At 41.6% G+C, this 17,594-nt stretch overlaps 1 protein-coding gene across 1 annotated transcript in view; it reads left to right on the top strand.

Annotated features, from left to right (window-relative positions):
• Positions 1-6,244, top strand: part of LOC137503362 (zinc finger protein ZFP2-like) — a gene marked incomplete at its 5' end in the record, with an annotated part of 43,929 nt that extends 37,685 nt beyond the window's left edge. Inside the window, one exon of the mRNA XM_068230921.1 lies at positions 6,087-6,244. Coding sequence (XP_068087022.1) covers positions 6,087-6,244 — 158 coding nt within the window. The remainder of the gene's footprint in view (positions 1-6,086) is intronic.
• Between the last annotated feature and the right edge of the window lie 11,350 nt (positions 6,245-17,594).

Here is a 17,594-nt window from a genome sequence, read left to right as displayed (position 1 = left end):
ATGACTGGTACCAGTGTGCATCCTTCATAATGATAATTGTAGATATTTTAATAAGAAATTAGGCTTATTGTGAAGTGAAGTGAAGTGAAGTGAGTCTCCCCAATACCTGGAAATAGTTGCCATATACAAGACAGCTTACATGGGAAAACAGAGGAAGCACTTTGGATCACAGATATCCATGAGCAATTGTCTCTGCATGCCTCAAATTCTCCCGTAGGAATCACATGATTTCATTGGTAAAAATTGAAGCATACAATGCTCAGCCTTTCCCTGGCGTGAAGTAGCCGGTCTGAGTGCAAACGCTGTTGCTGTATGAAGATTGACAGGAACACCGAAAAGCACGATAATTAGCAAAATGGAGCTGAGACCCTGGCTATGGGAACTTCCCACTAAAGACATGTAGAGAATTGTAAAAACGCCCGTAAATGTTCGTTGGATAAATGGCCGATGTCTCCTTCGCTTATTCCGTTTCCCCATATGTTTGCGTAGGCCGTGCGCAGTGTGGTAATTTTGAAGCACTGGCACGAACTGGTATGCACTTTGCTGTGCAAGTCTGTCAAAAGTGTGGCCTAATGCGTCATGCATAGATCATAAGATTCCTGTAGATCGTCGAACATATTTGTGAATACTGGTTGCAGCAGAGAGTTTTATCTTGTAATTCATGTACATTTCTAGATAGAGTCGTCTTGACTGGAAAACAAATTCTTTCAGTATGCCCATATGTGGTCATCTACAGGTGTGACATCCGGGGAACTGAACAATCTCCAAAGGACCGTTGTGAAGTGAACATGTGCTGTACCAGAGCACGCAGATATGTGTTCTGGTTGTTATGCGTTAGATTAGGTATCAAATGTTTAATAGACTTTAACTCAAGCGAGTTGGCTATAATGATAATAATACTCACAAACATCAATACAGAAACTAATGTCCAACCGACAAAGAGCAATGATAATAGGAATTAACTTGGTTCGTGGAAGCATTTCGGCAACCAGAGATTTTCGCAGGAAAGTACATTATTGACAAAAGATAGTAGAAAATTATTTCAAACAACTCAACGTACAACACGTATTAATGCTAAGAATTAAATACACAATTCAGAGGACTAAGTTAAGAGAGCAACGCGGAATAACATTCATAAAACGAATCATTTACCAAGGTGCAGCGTACCAGCCGCATATTACTTGAATGGTCGCAAAGATAACAACAGTGAAAGTTACTTTAAGAAAATAATCTTGACACCAAATCTCAGATAAACAATAACAAGAAGTGGCGAACATTAAAAAGGAAGAACCCTATCATTGGAAAAAGGAAAAGGGGAACTCGGGGTGGTACATGAATAGAAGCAACCGTCCCGCGTAGTTGAAAATGGCATAAGTAAAGAAAAATTGTCCACATGGCCACACGCAGTTACGTAACCAATATAATGCAAAGGATCGTTAACCACCTGTAATCACTGTGCTTCTCTGGGAACTTCATAAATTTCGAGATAGCATTATAAACACTCGTAGATGATTGGCTAACGGAGCTGACGAAATGAATGTAAATAAGCCATACTGTGAGGACTTAATGCTCACAACAAAATATAAATCTCAAGCCTTTTCTCACCCATGCCGTGCTGAACAAGAGTCCAGATAGCAAAGACGTTAAGTCAACTTAAATACACTGAAAGCAGAACCACACCGCTGTCAGAATTGAACTGATTTGTAGAAGCGGAGGGCTGATCTGTTATAGGGCGAGTGTAGAAAGCTCAAAAACACATTGATCATAAGATGATTCCAGACGGCTGTTGTTGTAGTGACATAGAGGTTCCCAGGTTGAAGAAGTGAGGAGAATGAGCGAAGGTAGCAGCTGTACGGCGAGGCAGTATAAAGTCAGTAGCGTAGTAGCAAGCGAAGTAAAGGCAATTTGTGAAATCTTGAGAGTATTTTGAGGGAATGGTACGCTGCGATCACATTTCATGTTATGATGCCAAGTTTTGAAGTTTATAACTTGTTTGTAATTTCAGTGTTGTTTGTTTTATCTCAAAATCTACTTGTTAATTCTTTTCTCCTGAAGTTGTTTTTTCCACATGCCTGAATACATCAGGTATTCTGAGAGAAGCGATAAGCTGTGACACGTGACCAAGCTGTGTATCCTGCAGCTAGCGGCGTCTGGCGTCATTTCATCCCTGCGCATCTTGGAAGGAGGAATATTCGTAATAAGGACAGGTTGATACAAACAAAAATTACTGTCAAAGACTCGGGAAGTGTGTCTTATTATTATCTTTATAAATACTTCTTAATTTCCAACTGTCACGTATTTTGCGTTCAGTCTGCAACCCTCTGTGGTTCATTTATTTTCATAGCTTTAATCTTTATCTCGTTAAGAACTGAGTCTAACCATCATCGTATTGGTCCTCTCTGTACTTCTCTTACCCTCTATGGCAGTGTACTTTATTCTTCGCCACTCGCCAAACATGACCCCACCACCAAAGCCACACTAAATCAGCAGCTGTAATGTACGAATTGGAATTGAACTACCCTCATTCCGAATATCCTCCTGCCATTGTTTCCACCTGGTTGTACTAGCAGTCATTCTCACTGCTTTCAGGTCTGTTACTTATATCTCATAAACAGTGTACCCCCAGATTCACCCAGCTTTCACTCCCATACAGCAAAATCGATGTGAAAACAGACCGATGAAAATATAGTGTGGTCTGGGAATTCTTTCTCACAGAATGTCGTTGATGAAACTCTCAGCTCACTGCAGTGGCTGTTAACAGGGAGGGCTACAACTCAGAATGTTCTTGACGTGGCCACACCTATTTTGTAGCAACTTGTATCCCGAACTCAGGACCACTTATCTGTTGAAGTGCATGACTACAGTAACCTACACCATGAACTATTAATATTGAACTTATAATATGGTAATAAGTTTAAGACTTAACGGGGTAACAACAAGGACTCTGTAGAATATAGGCCAAATTGTCACAAATCCACAATTCAGTACAAGTGTTTGCTACAACATTGAAGCACATTGCCTGTGATAAATTTCCAGCTGAAAGTAGGAGTTTTTATACCAAGGTTTAGCTCGTCCCTTGGATACAATACAACAGCTGTAGAAGGGATTTCTGGAGATTATGATACTAGACACGCGTTACGTCCTCTGACACCTTCAGACAATAGGATGCCGTTATCTTATGGAATACTGTCGAAAGAGGCTCCTAAAAGAGGTGCGTGACTTGAGAGAGCATGAGTTGGCGAACTGGGGGCTTTAGCTGAGTCTAGGCATGATGTATTCTAAGTTGTTGTGTATCTAACCCCCCTTGGCCAACTCTTGCAGGGCACTTTATTCTGATGCTGTGGGGTTCTAAAAGAGTAAAGCTACTCCAGGGGCACCCTTGCCTTTAATAAGAGCCGAGCAACCTGTGCCGTTGTTGTGTCTGCATTTGTGAACTAGGGGTATTTAGTTGAGTCTAGACATGTTGTGTGCTAAGCTGTTGTCTATCTAACCTCCTGGGCCAAATCTTGTAGGATACTTCATTCTGATATGTTGGGGTTCTATAAGAGTAAAGCTCATCCAGGGACACCCTTGCCTTAGGTAGGAGCCGAGCAAGCTGTCTTGTTGTTGTGTCTGCATTGGCGAAATCGCGGGGGTCTGTATATGAGTCTAGGCATGTTGTGTGTTAAGCTGTCGTCTATTTAACCTCCTTCGCTAACACTTGTAGGGGGCACTTCAACCCTAGGTGAGCAGAGTAAATGCCACTCCTCAGGATTCGAACGTGGAGTTGACATAAACTCAAAAACTAAAAGAGCTTAAGTGCACTTCAAATATTCTCACCCTGATTGAAATATGTGTACGATGAAGATATACTGAATACAGTAAATGTGGAGACGTGTACATGTCAGCAGAAAAAAGAGAATGACTTTGCGAGCTAAGTTGTATTTTTCCTATCTGGCGTAGTAAAGGAATGCGACAGTGTGTTATGACTTGAGAGAACTTAGAGTCTTCAGCTACAGGTCAAAGCTTGTTCGCGGTGACGTCACTACAACTCTTGCTACTATGATGACGTCACTCCACCCATATCCCCATTTTTTATGAGGTGAGATGGAGGGGTAGAATTGAATCAATGGTGTATTGCCAGTCGTAAGGGTGACTAAAAGGGAGGGCTAACTCAGGGGGGCGCTGCTAGGACACGGTGGTAAATAGGCATACACAGAGCCTTATAGAGGCAATTCCATAAACCCTTCTTCTTCTTCTTCTTCTTCTTCTTCTTCTTCTTTATCTGTTTACCCTCCAGGATCTTTTTTTCCATCGGACTTACCGAGGGATCCTACCTCTACCGCCTCAAGGGCAGTGTCCTAGAGCTACAGACTCTGGGGTCGGGGAATACAACTGAGGAGGATGACCAGTACATCACCCCGCCTCACCCACGCGTTAACATCTCGAGACCTAATTGCTGACGTGATTATGGTCAAATGTGCCAGGTTAACCCATGCGTTTGACGCCAGGCTTAACTTTACAAGGGCGTTACAGTCTCAAGTTTGAGATTCGACTTTCATCCTGAGATTTGTGGGAGCTGATGGCTACACACAGGACTAGGGATATGGTGTAATACAAATGTTTTACTCATAGGGGGCGTAATATTGGGAAGCATCTTGGAAATTCTAGAAACGGTGAACCTAGGATGCACATATCAGCTAAAAAATAACTGCTCGTGCAAGTTGACTAGTTTGGATGTATTTGCTGACCAATGGAATACAAAGTTCATTTTTCTACATGTTCGCAACTTAGGTACAATCACGCAGGAAGACCTAACCTATCTTTATACTGAATACCCAATACAATAGGTAAAAATAATGTAGTGCCGGAATTGAGCTCTGCAGGATTTCGCGTATTATCAGAATTCCCGAATACAGAATAAAATCCCTACCTACACTTCACGTTCGATGCTCCTGTAGGCCTAACGTCGCGTTGGCCACGCATTAAACTCCTAGGACTTGACATGGTACTAGGGAGATGGTGTATGTCTTAATACACAATGTGCTTTATTCATTGAGGCTTAACGCTGAAAAGCGACCTTAGGTCTTGGGGAGTGGAGCGACCGCGCAAGGTATCAGCCAAAGAAGGACAAGAGCTACGAAAGGCGGGGAATTTAAAGACTCCTTAGCCCTCGTAAACGTAATAGCGTGGGGGTTGGAAAAGAACAAGTGTTAACCGAGGAAGGTCGGATAGGATAGATGAAAGTGAGTGGCCTGACACAAGTAAGTAGAAGCACGTGTATACAAGGGCTCTTATGCACTAACCTGGTGGATGCTGTGCTAGGGCTTCTTTTCTCATATTACCCCAATTCGAGGTTCTATCCTCCTAACCGGATGTCCTTCCTAACTTGCGACTCTCGTGGTGATGTCACATAGGTAGGAGGGTGATCGAATGCTGCTCTAAGAAACAACTAGAAAGGGGTGTTATGAGCTCTTAGCTTCTGAGCGTGGTATTAGCGGGTAGAGGACCTCAAGCTGAGTCTGGCATTAATTATAGTTGTTAAACTTTCTTTGAATAGGGAATCGAGGGTTGCTATTGCTTTGAAAGGATGAACTATTCCGTAGACAAACTGAGCTGCTCAAAAACCTAACACAGAATAATAGAATATTTAATTTAAAATATTAACTTTAAAACTAAAATTAAAAAGTGTAGAATATCAATTACTCTCACAGTAAAGAAATCTCCAAAAATTCACATCATAGATACTTGACAGGTCGTAACAATCCTAGAAGAAAACATTGAACCGTCAACATTGAGAAATACAGTTAGTTCAATATAAAACTTGTGGCAGGTGAGGGCTCTACATTGCAAATAAATTCAATGTTTAAATCATCTTTTAGCGTGCAATTTATTCTTTCTTTCTTTCTTTGTTGGCAACCTGAATACAGTGCCACTCAGCTGACAGTGGAACATTGTAATAGGGTTGCCATGTCTGCAGCACTTCGTAACTTAATCAATTTCATTTCAGGTAATTCTCATGATGGCCAGTTTCATTAACATGATTCCATGTAAACCGGCTCTAAGGAGGACTCTCTGTTAATTTGTGGTGTTATTGTGTGTTCCAGACTCGGTGCGACTGTCTGCGGCACTCTGTGGGTCACTGGCGGAACTTGTGGAGAGGAGGGAGTTGCAGCCGAAAGATGACACGAGAGCGGTGGAAGAATTGGGAAGAAGCCCTAAGGAGACAGAGTACAGCGCTAGTTCATTGGAAGATGTGCTGTAAAGGAGATGGTGATAGAACAGAGGGAAAAGGTGTTTGAGAAGAAAGCAAAGGATATGGAGAAAGAGCGTAAGGAGAGAGAAGAGGAGTTGGAGAGAGTATGTAAGAATAGAGAGGAGGAAATGGAAAGAGCATGTAAGGACGGAGAGAAGGTTGTTGAGAAGAAAGAGCTGGCGTGCGAGATGAGATAGAAACTTCCTCTCAAGAGAGAGAGGATTGGCGGAAAAGATAGGAAGGTCCACAGTGCCGGGAACTGGTCTTCCAGTACGAACCAGGTCACGAAATCCTTCAGCAAATTCTATATTGGTCCGCTGATCAGGGATATATCAATGTGGTGGATTTCCTTCTTGCAAGAAATCCCTGTGTGGACTGGAAGCGTACCGATTTGAACCATGCTGCAGAACGGGACAGCTGCATGTTGTGGAGGCACTGGTAGGAAAGGAGAAAATCGAGGTCGAGAGGAATGTCCTTTGGAATGAGTGTCATTGATGTGAACATTGGTACCCACAGACAAGGAGTGCCTGCACTTTCCTTGTCAGCCGTACAGGGCCACGTGGAGGTGGTGATGTACCTGGTGGAGGAGGTAGGTGTTACTGGGGAGTTGCTGGGTACTACTCTTATACAAGCTGCTCAGTGGGGTCACCTCGATATAGTGAGGTATCTCACCACACTATAACCTACTAGTCTCAGCGTTAAGACTATTGATGATTACCCTCCACTACATGTGGCTGCATGTGAAGGTCACCTTGAAGTAATGATGTACCTCACCACACGAGACTACACTAGTCTCAATGTTAAGACTAGTGGTGGTTACACACCATTACACTGGGCTGTACGTGGAGGTCACTTTGAAGTAGTGAAGTACCTCACCACACTATACCCCACTAGTCTCGATGCTAAGAGTAATAGTTGCACAGCTCTGACCATTGCCAAACGGAGGGGGGAAGGCACCATGAAGTGGTACGCTTCCTAGAGCAGTGCTCATTGAATAAGTAAGTTACTTGGACACACAACAGTAATCTAGTGTGTCTCCCTCTATCCGTAGTACGATCCTTACCTGCGCCTTGGAGGTGAGAAGGAGCCCTTCCTCCACTCACGAGATTCAGTGTTACAACAGTGAGGGATCCTGCCGGTAACAAAGAACTCTGTGTTGTGTCGTTGCCTGGAAGCGAATGGTATTCTGTGCTAAGGCTTGTACCAATGTAAATAAATTTTTTCAATGTAATAAAACTGTTAAATATGAGTTAGTGTTCGCCCCAGAACCATCTTCCTTGTGACTAAATTAGCAGCTCTCTGCCTCCTTTGTTACTAAGGGTTGCAGACCATATGACGCTCTCTAATTGGGAGTTGAGTAGAGCAGTATACTTGCACAGTATCGTCGAATTAAGTGGTTGAAGCTGGTCTACAGGCTGAGGACAGTGCGGATAGTCAGCACCATAGAACATCCAGGTATGTGACCTCGAGGAACGTTTCCGTTAAAGACACTGGCAACGAAGTATATAGCTTGATCTCACTTAGCTGTTCAACATTTCAAAGGTTAGCGATGCAAGATGGCGGATGACAGCTGTCAAAAAAGCACGTTGATTTGTTAACCGATTCAAATCTTGCGTTAGTAAGGTTAAGTTGGCAGCACTGAGGTTTAGGTCCATTAAGATGGCAGCACTGAGGTTAGCGATGCGTTGTTGAAGACAGCTATCAAAAAGCACGTGGCTGTCAAAAAGCACGTGGCTTTGTTCACAAACAAGAGAACGTGGCTTTGTTTACTAACAATAGCACGTGGTGATGACGTCATAGTCTCGTGACCGGAGTCAATGATCTCAGAGTCAATGATCTCAGGGTCAATGACCTCGGTGCTGACTCAGCAAAAATAATGCTGACGAGGTGGATTGCGACGCCCACAGCTCCCCTACTTCTACTGACTGATAAAACACAATATAAACATAGAGTATCAAGCTGGAAACGTGTTGAAATCTTGTTCTAACGCCAGCTTGGAAGATTTCCAGAAGTTTACTATTATTCTAAATGATTATGAACTTTCCTTAAATTAATTAATTAATTAACTATCACATTACTCATTCATCTTACATTTGACAATGCCTTAATTGTTATTTCGATCATCATTGATGTAAAGTGCATTACAATAGTTTAATAACCACCATTTAAATGTTTATTACTGACAATTAGTGTCACCAATTATAGCATTATAATAAATTATAATTTTACATCATGGGTTATTAACTTTTCATTTTCTTGGAACATTCCAATATAGCGGTTCCATTATTGTATCGTGGTTGCAAAGTTGATCACTGAATTTGAAATAATTCTGACGGCTTGGGTTGGAATATTTCGGACTGAGTGACGTGGTTGAGAAATGGCGGCAATACTGATTGTCCCGTGTTTCACTCTATTAACTGTCGGCCACACATCTGATAAGTTTTCTTCCTCCACTATTTACGCTTTATAAATCGGAGTATTATTACCACAAAATTATCTGTAACTTCCGATTGATAGCCTATAGTGACTAATAAAACAGAGCGCTAACACTGAAATACTTAGAATGGCGAATTTTCATTGGCTGAGGTATTTTGATGATTGTCTGTCTGGACGATTTCACTTCATTTTTAGGGGTTTCAGGAAGGTCTTTCCAACTTCTCTCTTCGTTGCTCCGTGGTTCCTTGTCTCGCAACCAGCGGAAAATTCCCACACGTCTGGGTGGGTTGTCCTACTTTCTACGCTATCTAGTGCGCACTGGTGAGCTGTTTTTCGCCGAGATAATTGTTTTATTGCCCCAAAGAGAACGTGATTTTAAGAAACTTGAGTGGCTTAAGGATATTCTTTGGCGGTCTTCGTCAAAATACTGCTGTAAGAGCACTGAATTTCGCTGTATGAAAAAATTCACATTTTTATATTCAATAAAGTTTTATTATGATCAAATGAGGCTCAATTCGATGGGAGCAGGAGGTTAACATTTACCTAAATTAATCTGTGGTTTCGTATGTAATGACAAACTACGATGGTGTGAGAGGATTATATGCTTTATAAAGTCTTTGTCAGGTGTCTGTACAATACGAAAAATCACGTGCAATTTATTTCTTTAGTTACAGTTTCAGTTTCCCGGGTGCTGTAATTATGAATATTGTGCTTTAATTGATTTCAGTTTTCAAGCTAATGAGGCAAGGAAGAATATGGGTAATTGCATTAAGAAGGGAGAATTTCTTGCCTGGCAAGCATTCAACATTATGCTCGAAGCATTTCTCACCGGAATGTTTTCATAACGAAGCTCTTGGTGTGGGAATTAAAATTAAGCCAAATTCAGTACCAACAATTCTTAATTTCCCACACCACATTTTACCAGCAGGATGTTTCTTTTCTTCAGCGGTTCCTATTTATAGGCCTATTTGAAATGTGGCATGCGCATTAGTTATAATGTGCTTTACCAAGCCGAAATTAGTAGGTGGAGTGAAATTTCACCTGTGTTGCTTCTTATGTATTCCTTTATTATTATGATCATTATTGTTGAAGCAGCATATTATAAAAGACTCATATACAACTAGTGTATTGTGTATTTTCCGACTGATGATAAGTGAACCTGTTTATCTTTTGCTCCTGAGAGTTCATCTGGTGGCGCTGTACGCTACTCGTGTAGCTGTGTTTGCGCATTGCTTGGTGTAGATATATTTCAGTACACCAAGAATGGTAAATACAGTTTTTACTGCTGTTTGTGAAAGTTATGAAGTGTTTATTTTAGATGTCATTCTCATTAATATTTAAAATTAGGCTACATTTCCTTATGAAGAACTTTCAAATGTTACCCTCAACCATTAATTCGAATAATATGATGCGGTAATTGGAAAAATTAAATGTCCCTTATATTATAATAAATAATTGACATTAAACAACAAATACTTACAAAAATACGATCATAATGGGATTGTAATCTATGGTAGGTCATCTTCAGGAAGGACTTCCGCTGTAAATATCCATTTATGTCCACGGTTTTCATTGTAATTTACGGTTAACCAGAGCAGCTAAGTAAGTACCTCCCATGTTCCGAATTCATGACCTTTTCTCATGCCACTGTTTGACAATTAACCATATATCCCCTCAGAACCTATTTCGAATCCCCGATGATCTGATAATGATATTGGCCTCACGCTGCAACATTCACTCTGTGTATTAATGCTCTGAAGGTAGCATTGAAGTATAATTCTAGGTGATTCGCCGATGATTGAAGTTTAAGAATAATATCGCCTTGTCCACAAAGTGTAATAATGTTCAATTTACAATATTTTACACAAAAATCATGAAATATGAGTACCGGTGGGTACACCTGCCCCGCTCATTTAAATCATTGTAGAACGACATCTTAAATTGAAGATGGCAACAATTAGTGCAAGAAATTTGGACTTCTCCCAATAGATGTCTCTATTAAAAAGGAACTACTAAAATTCTGAAGATATTTTTTTTCCTAGGTTTCCTAAACTGACTTGATTATGTTTTGTGTTGTTATGTTCAATGGTTTACTACACTTCTGTCTCTGACCGCCGACTTCCAATATTGACCAATAGGAAATTTATATATTTATTTCAACCAGTAGGGATTTTCATGTACCTATGAAAATTATCCAATAAGAACTGGGGGGGGGGGGTGTTGGGCTTTACCCCAGTGTTATCGGGAACCTTCCTCTTGAGTGTATAAGCTACCCATTTTTCGAGCCACTTTGTCTTGCTAATCGCTCTGGTCTAGCGTGTGTGTGTGTGTGTGTGTGTGTGTGTGTGTGTGCGTGTGTGTGTGTGTGTGTGTGTGTGTGTGTGTGTGTGTGTGTGTGTGTGTGTGTGTGTGTGTGTGTGTGTACAAAGGAATCGGGGCCTCGCCAGTCGTCGAGCATCTACAGGTAATGACAGTCCATCCGTATTAAGTGAAAGCTAACTCGAAGGGAAGGTTTCCGAATTGAACCATGTAACATAAATTGTTATGTTCTACTTCTAAAGGAAACTTCTAACAGCTGTATATAACTTAAACTTCATTAGGGAATAGAGAATGAGTTACTCTCTCGACTTCCCTCTCATGTTGATTTTGAGGTGACTAGAATTATGTAACCTTTTCAATCTTTAAATTCTGTGACGTAAAGATTTTCTCCAGCTGGTCACTTCAGTAGTTAGCCTCTGTATCGTCGGGCCACGAGCCCAACTAGTGTTTTCAAGGAGTTCCATTGTTCGCCTACACTTCACTTTGATTTTGGGCTCATAACGTTAATCTGTTGTGTAACTCAATCAACTGCACAGGCTGTGATGTGAAGTACGTATTGATGGCCAGACAAAGTTAGTAGGTAAACGAGCATGCACTGACGTAAGGTATGGATCGATGGCCAGAAAATATTACTTATTAACTATTAAGCGTGAATGTAGGCATTTTGCTATATCATTCAAATAACATATTTCATTTCAGATGAATGTTCGAAGGTTATGGGTAGCAGTGACTTGATAGTGTCCGTTTGATGATTATTTCATTAATGCTGCAAGACTTAACATTCCAGTGGTCGCGGGAATCACAATGGTGATCCAGCCGTTTAGTTTCTTCGCTACTGTTTGTTGGTATCACTGTTGACCTTGAGCATCTGTGTACCTTCCTCACACCTCGACCCCTCTCTGACACGCAGGAGTCTGCTAACCCTTGACTGATGGCTGTTGCGTTATAAGACAATTTATTCTTGTGGATCACAACTGTGATCAGTGCGACCACTAGCGTGGCTTCTTTTGACTTTGTTCGTTTCTTATTACGGTGTCTAATCTCAGTTCCTGTGCTTATGTAAGCACCGTGTCATGAGTTTATTGGTATATAGGAGCAAATTGGATGACTGTGAGAAAATAAATCTATGAACCAGACATTGAGGAAGGTAATGGAGGGAGTGAGTGTGACAAATCACAATGCCAGTAATTTTTCAGGTGTCTCTTATAAATGCACACATAATAACATTACACTGTACAGAAAATAGAGTTCTTTTCACAATGCACAATCATATTCATTGAATAAGTAGCACAGAACAGCCTCATATCACAAAGAAAGTATGGATCGCAATTGTGATCCGCGTGACCACTGACGTAACTTTCCTTCGCGCGACCACCGGAGAGTTAATTCCAAGTATTAACAATAAAGAATATAATAATAAACATATGTATCGTGTTAGCTGAAGATGGAGTTGTTTACCTTTAAAAATTATATTCGTACTTCCTTTGGACATAAAAGTCTTATGGCCGGAGATCATCAGAAATAAGTCGACAAATGCGTAACTCTAGCAACTGTACAGGCTGTGATGTGAAGTATTGATGGATGACCGGGAAATGTTTCCAGGAAACAGTACAGGCTGTAACGTGAAGTACGGATGGATTGCAAGACAATGTTGCCTAGCAAACTTGCAGGCTGTGATGTGGGGTATGGATTGATGGCATAAAGTGTTACCTAGTAACCGTGCAGTCTGTGATGTAAAGTGTGGATGGAGGGCCGCAAAATGTCACCTGACAAACAATAAGGATGTGATTTTAACTATGGGTTGATGGCCAGACATAGTTATCAGTAACTGCGCAGGCTGTGATGTGAAGTATGTTTGGATGGCCAGATGATTTTACCCAGTAACATTTCTTGCTGTGATGTAAGGTATGGATGCATGGCCAGGAAGTATTACCTACAAAATTGAAGGTTGTGATGTGAAGTATACGTTGATGGCCCGAGAATGTAACGTGGTAACCGTGGAAGCTATGGTATGAAGGATGGACGAATGGCCAGAAATTGTTACCTACAAGCTATGAAAGCTGTGATATGAAGTATGGATGGATGCTCAGACAATTTTACCTGGGAACAGCGCAGACTGTAATGTAAAGTGAGGATGGATGGCCATCCAATATTACATGGCAAACTTGCAGGCTGTGATGCAAGGTATGGATGGATGGCCAGACAATATGCAGTAGTAACTGTGCAGGCTGAGTTGTGATGTATGAATGCATGACCAGACAATGTTACCCAGAAACTGTACAGGCTGTGTTGTGAAGTATGAATGAATGGGCAGACAATGTTACCCAGAAATTGTTCACCACAGGGGCTGTGACCCAACCAGGCGGTTAATTCTGCCATTTGACTATTGCTATGCCTATGAATGGGCAGACAATATTATTGAGAAACTGTGCAGGCTGTGTTGTGAAGTATGAATGAATGGACAGACAATGTTACCCAGAAATTGTACGGGCTTTGTTGTGAAGTATGAATGCGTGGACAGACAATGTTACCTAGAAATTATACAGGCTGTGTTGTGAAGTATGAATGCATGGCCAGACAATGTTACAGAGAAACTGTACAGGCTGTGATGTGGTCTGTGGTGGATGACCGGACAATGTTTCCAAACAACCGTGCACGCTGTGGTATTACGATGAATGGATGGCCATAAAATGTTACGTAGCAAATATTAAGGGCGTGATGTGAAGTATAGGGGATGGCCAGACAATAATACCTAGCCACCATGCTGGATGTGATGTGAAGTATGGGTGGTTGGCCAGAAAAGGTTACCAAGGAACTCTACAGGCAGTGATGTGAAGTATGGATGGATGGCCAGACAATGTTGTCTACTAACGGTGCAGGCTGTGATGTTAGTTATGGAAGTATGGCCAGAAAATATTAACTACCAAACGTGAACGTTGTGATGTGGAGTATCGATGGATGGCCAGAAAATATTACCTACCAAACTCGAAGGCTACAATGTGAATTATGGTTGGTTTGCCAGACAATGTTACATAGTACCTTTGCAGGCTCCGATGTGAACTATGGATAGATGGTCAGGAAATGTTACATATTAACAGTACAGGCTGTGAGGTAAACTACGGATAGACGGCCAGAAAATGTTACCTAGTGTAATACAGGCTGTGTTATGAAGTATGGATGGATGGATGGCTGGACAACGTTGCCTAACAAACGTGCAGGCTGAGAATTGATGAGCAGAAGATGTTACCTACCAAGCATTAAATCTGTGATATGAAGTATGGGTTGATCGCCCGTAACTGTGCAGGCTCTGGTGTAAGGTATTCATGGATGACCAGAAAATATTAAATACTAAACATGAAAGCTGTGATGTCAAGTTTTGGTTGACGGACACACAATGTTATCAAGAAACTGCATGGGCTGTGATGTGGAATATGGGTGGATGTACAGATAATGTTGCCTAGTAACTGTGCAGGCCGTCATGTGGAGTGTGGATGGATGGCCTGAAAATGTTATCAAGAAACTGTACAGGCTGTGATGTGAAGCATTGCTGGATGGCCAGACAATGTTGCCAAGATACTGTACAGGCTGTGATATGAAGCATTGCTGGATGGCCAGACAATGTTTCCAAGATACTGTACAGGCTGTGATGTGAAGCATGGATGGATGGCCGGACAAGGTTGCCCAGTAACCGTTTAGTCTGTGATGCAAATTGTGGATGGCCTGAAAAAGTTATCAAGAAAATGTAAAGCCCGTGATGTGAAGTATGGGTGGATGGCCAGACAATGTCACCTAGCAACAATGCAGGATTTGATGTGAAGTATGGATGCATGACCAGATAATGTTACCAAGAAATTGTACAGCCTCTGATGTGGAATATGTGTTGATGGCCAGAAAATATTACCAAGAAACTGTACAGGCTGTGGTATGGAGTATGGATGGATGGCCTGAAAATGTTATCTGGCAACAGTGCAGTCTGTGATATAAGGTATGGATGGATGGTCACAAAATGTTACCTAGCCACCGTACAGGCTGTGATGTGAAGTATGGTTTGATGGCAGGAATATGCTACCAAGGAAATGTACAAGCTCTGATATGAAGTTTGAATGGACGGCCACATATTGTTACCTCGCAATCGCGCAGGCTCTGATATAAGATGTGGATGGACGGCCAGACAATATTACCTAGAAACTGTACGGACTCATAAATGTGAAGAATGGTTGGATGGCCAGAAAGTTTTACAGAGGAACTGTACAAGCTCTGATATGGAGTATGGTGGATGGTCAGTCAATGTTACCTACTAAGTGTACAGGCTTTGATACAAAGTATTATTATTATTATTATTATTATTATTTATTTTCCTTAAATTGTACATGTACAATTTAGGGGTGGTAGGTGGAGAAAGGGCAAGCCCCACATACACGGAAGTGCCTCCATCTCCACATGTGTACATAAACTCTACTGAACATTTATATACAAACTTATGTAGACAATTTTAAATATACATATTTACACTACAAACACTGTACCCTCAGAATAATAATTATCTTGATTTATCCTGGAAACATTAGAGTAAGAACACCCAGCCATTTATACTCTCACTCAGACCCCTGTATACACACTCATTCACTACCACTCCCACACACACACGCATACACATTCGCCCACATACACCTGTACTTGCACCCATCCTTCTTGCAATTCTAATTTATACAAGTTATATACATCACATATAGGTTTATATTTACATATACATTTTCTTTACTTCGCGGAGGAAGTGAGGAAGAAGAAGTAGCTTTACCTCAGATGGTATAAGGTTCCACGTACGAGCAGCCCTTGAGTAAAACCAATTTAAATATGAGGTTGTTCTAGCGAAGGGAGGGACAAGAGTAACTCCTTGGCCTCTTTTAACAGAGCGGTAATTGAGCTGCAGGCGGTGGAAAGGGGAGAGGTGTGTGTTATCTGTCAGGGATTTCCTAAGGAAGGATACATCTATTTGTGTACATAACGAGTTCACTGGTGGCAATGACCTGGCTGTGTTTAAGGGGATGTGTTGGTTAATTAAACGTTCTGCTTGTCGCTGGATACCTTCTAGTTTCCTCATATTTTCCGTTGTAGTTGGATGCCAGGAAGGAAGGCCATATAATAGTATGGGCCGCACAAGGGAAATATAAGCCGTTCGTAGGGCTTTACTTCTTCCTCCCGAGAGACATCTACGGACGAAACCTAGCGCCCGGTATGCCTTACACCTCACTTCCTCCACGTGTTTATTCCATTTCAGATTGTCCGTAATGTGAATACCGAGCAGTCTGATGGAGTTAGAAGTCGGCAGTTGGATTCCACATAGAGTAGGTTGGTTCTGGAGTGGTTGTTTAGCTCTGCTTAGTCTTATATATTTACACTTCTTAATATTTATATACAATCTATTTACCTCACACCACAGAGCTATACTATCCAGATCCGATTGGAATTGTACAATATCATCACTGTTTTTCATGGCTCTGTAAATGACTGTGTCATCGGCATACTGCGCCATGGTCGAATTTACACAATCCGGTAAGTCGAGAGCATAAATCGTGTACAGGAGGGGCCCTATCACACTGCCCTGAATTACTCCAGAAGTAATTGTGGTTTGGTCTGATCTGGCTCCTCCGTACACAACACATTGCGTTCGACCCACCAAAAATGACCTCAACCATGACAGCAGTTTACCCTGAATGCCGTAGTTGCTAAGTTTTAACAGAAGTCTTTGATGTGACACCTGGTCAAAAGCTTTGCTCCAGTCCAGAGTCACACAGTCTATTTGTGAGACATCAGTCTGCTCCAAAGAGAACTGCCAGTCATCAATGACTTTTGTTAGAAGTGTTGTGCAGGATTTTCCCGGAATGAAGCCGTGCTGGTTTGAGTTCAGCAGGTTTCTCACCTTGAGAAAATCCAACATACATTTAGCAACTAGACGCTCCATACATTTACAGACCCCTGATGTTATAGAAACTGGGCGGTAATCATCTACGTTTTCCTTATCTCCATCTTTGAAAACTGGCACTACGTTGGCTTCTTTCCACTCCAAAGGTACAGACCCGGTATTAATGGAATAGTTGAAGAGAGCGCAAACCGAGGGCGCCAAGGCGACTGCACAATTCTTGAGAATTCTTGCTGGCACTCGGTCCGGCCCGGTGGCGGCATGAGGTCTTGTTTTCAGAAGGCTCTCCTTTACTTCATTCGTTGAGAAATACAGGTTGGTTAGAGGGAAGAGAGGGGTAGATGTTGTCCTTGAATATAGCATGTTCTCTTCCTCAGTAGGTACGGAGAAGTTACTTTTAAATTTCCTGTTGAAGGTGTCTGCAATTTCTTGTGGTGTGGAGACTGCCGTACCGTTATGTTTAAATACAGATGGAGCTCTATTGCAACCTTTACTTCTGAGAAGAGTCCAGAGTTCCTTGGAGTTGGTGTTCAGACTGTGCATGTAAGAATCGTAGGAATCTCTGATAGATTGTTTAGCCTTGTTCCTAGCCAGCCTGTATTTCTCCCACTCAAAATCGGTTGGATTTCTTTTCCATTTCTGGTACAGGCGGTCCCTTCTTCGAATTTCTCGCACTATCTCCTT

The sequence above is a fragment of the Anabrus simplex genome, chromosome X (genome assembly GCF_040414725.1).
Source record: "Anabrus simplex isolate iqAnaSimp1 chromosome X, ASM4041472v1, whole genome shotgun sequence".
Classification (NCBI taxonomy): domain Eukaryota; kingdom Metazoa; phylum Arthropoda; class Insecta; order Orthoptera; family Tettigoniidae; genus Anabrus; species Anabrus simplex.
Note: the sequence above shows the minus strand (reverse complement) of the source record. Positions and strands in the feature narration are given on the sequence as shown.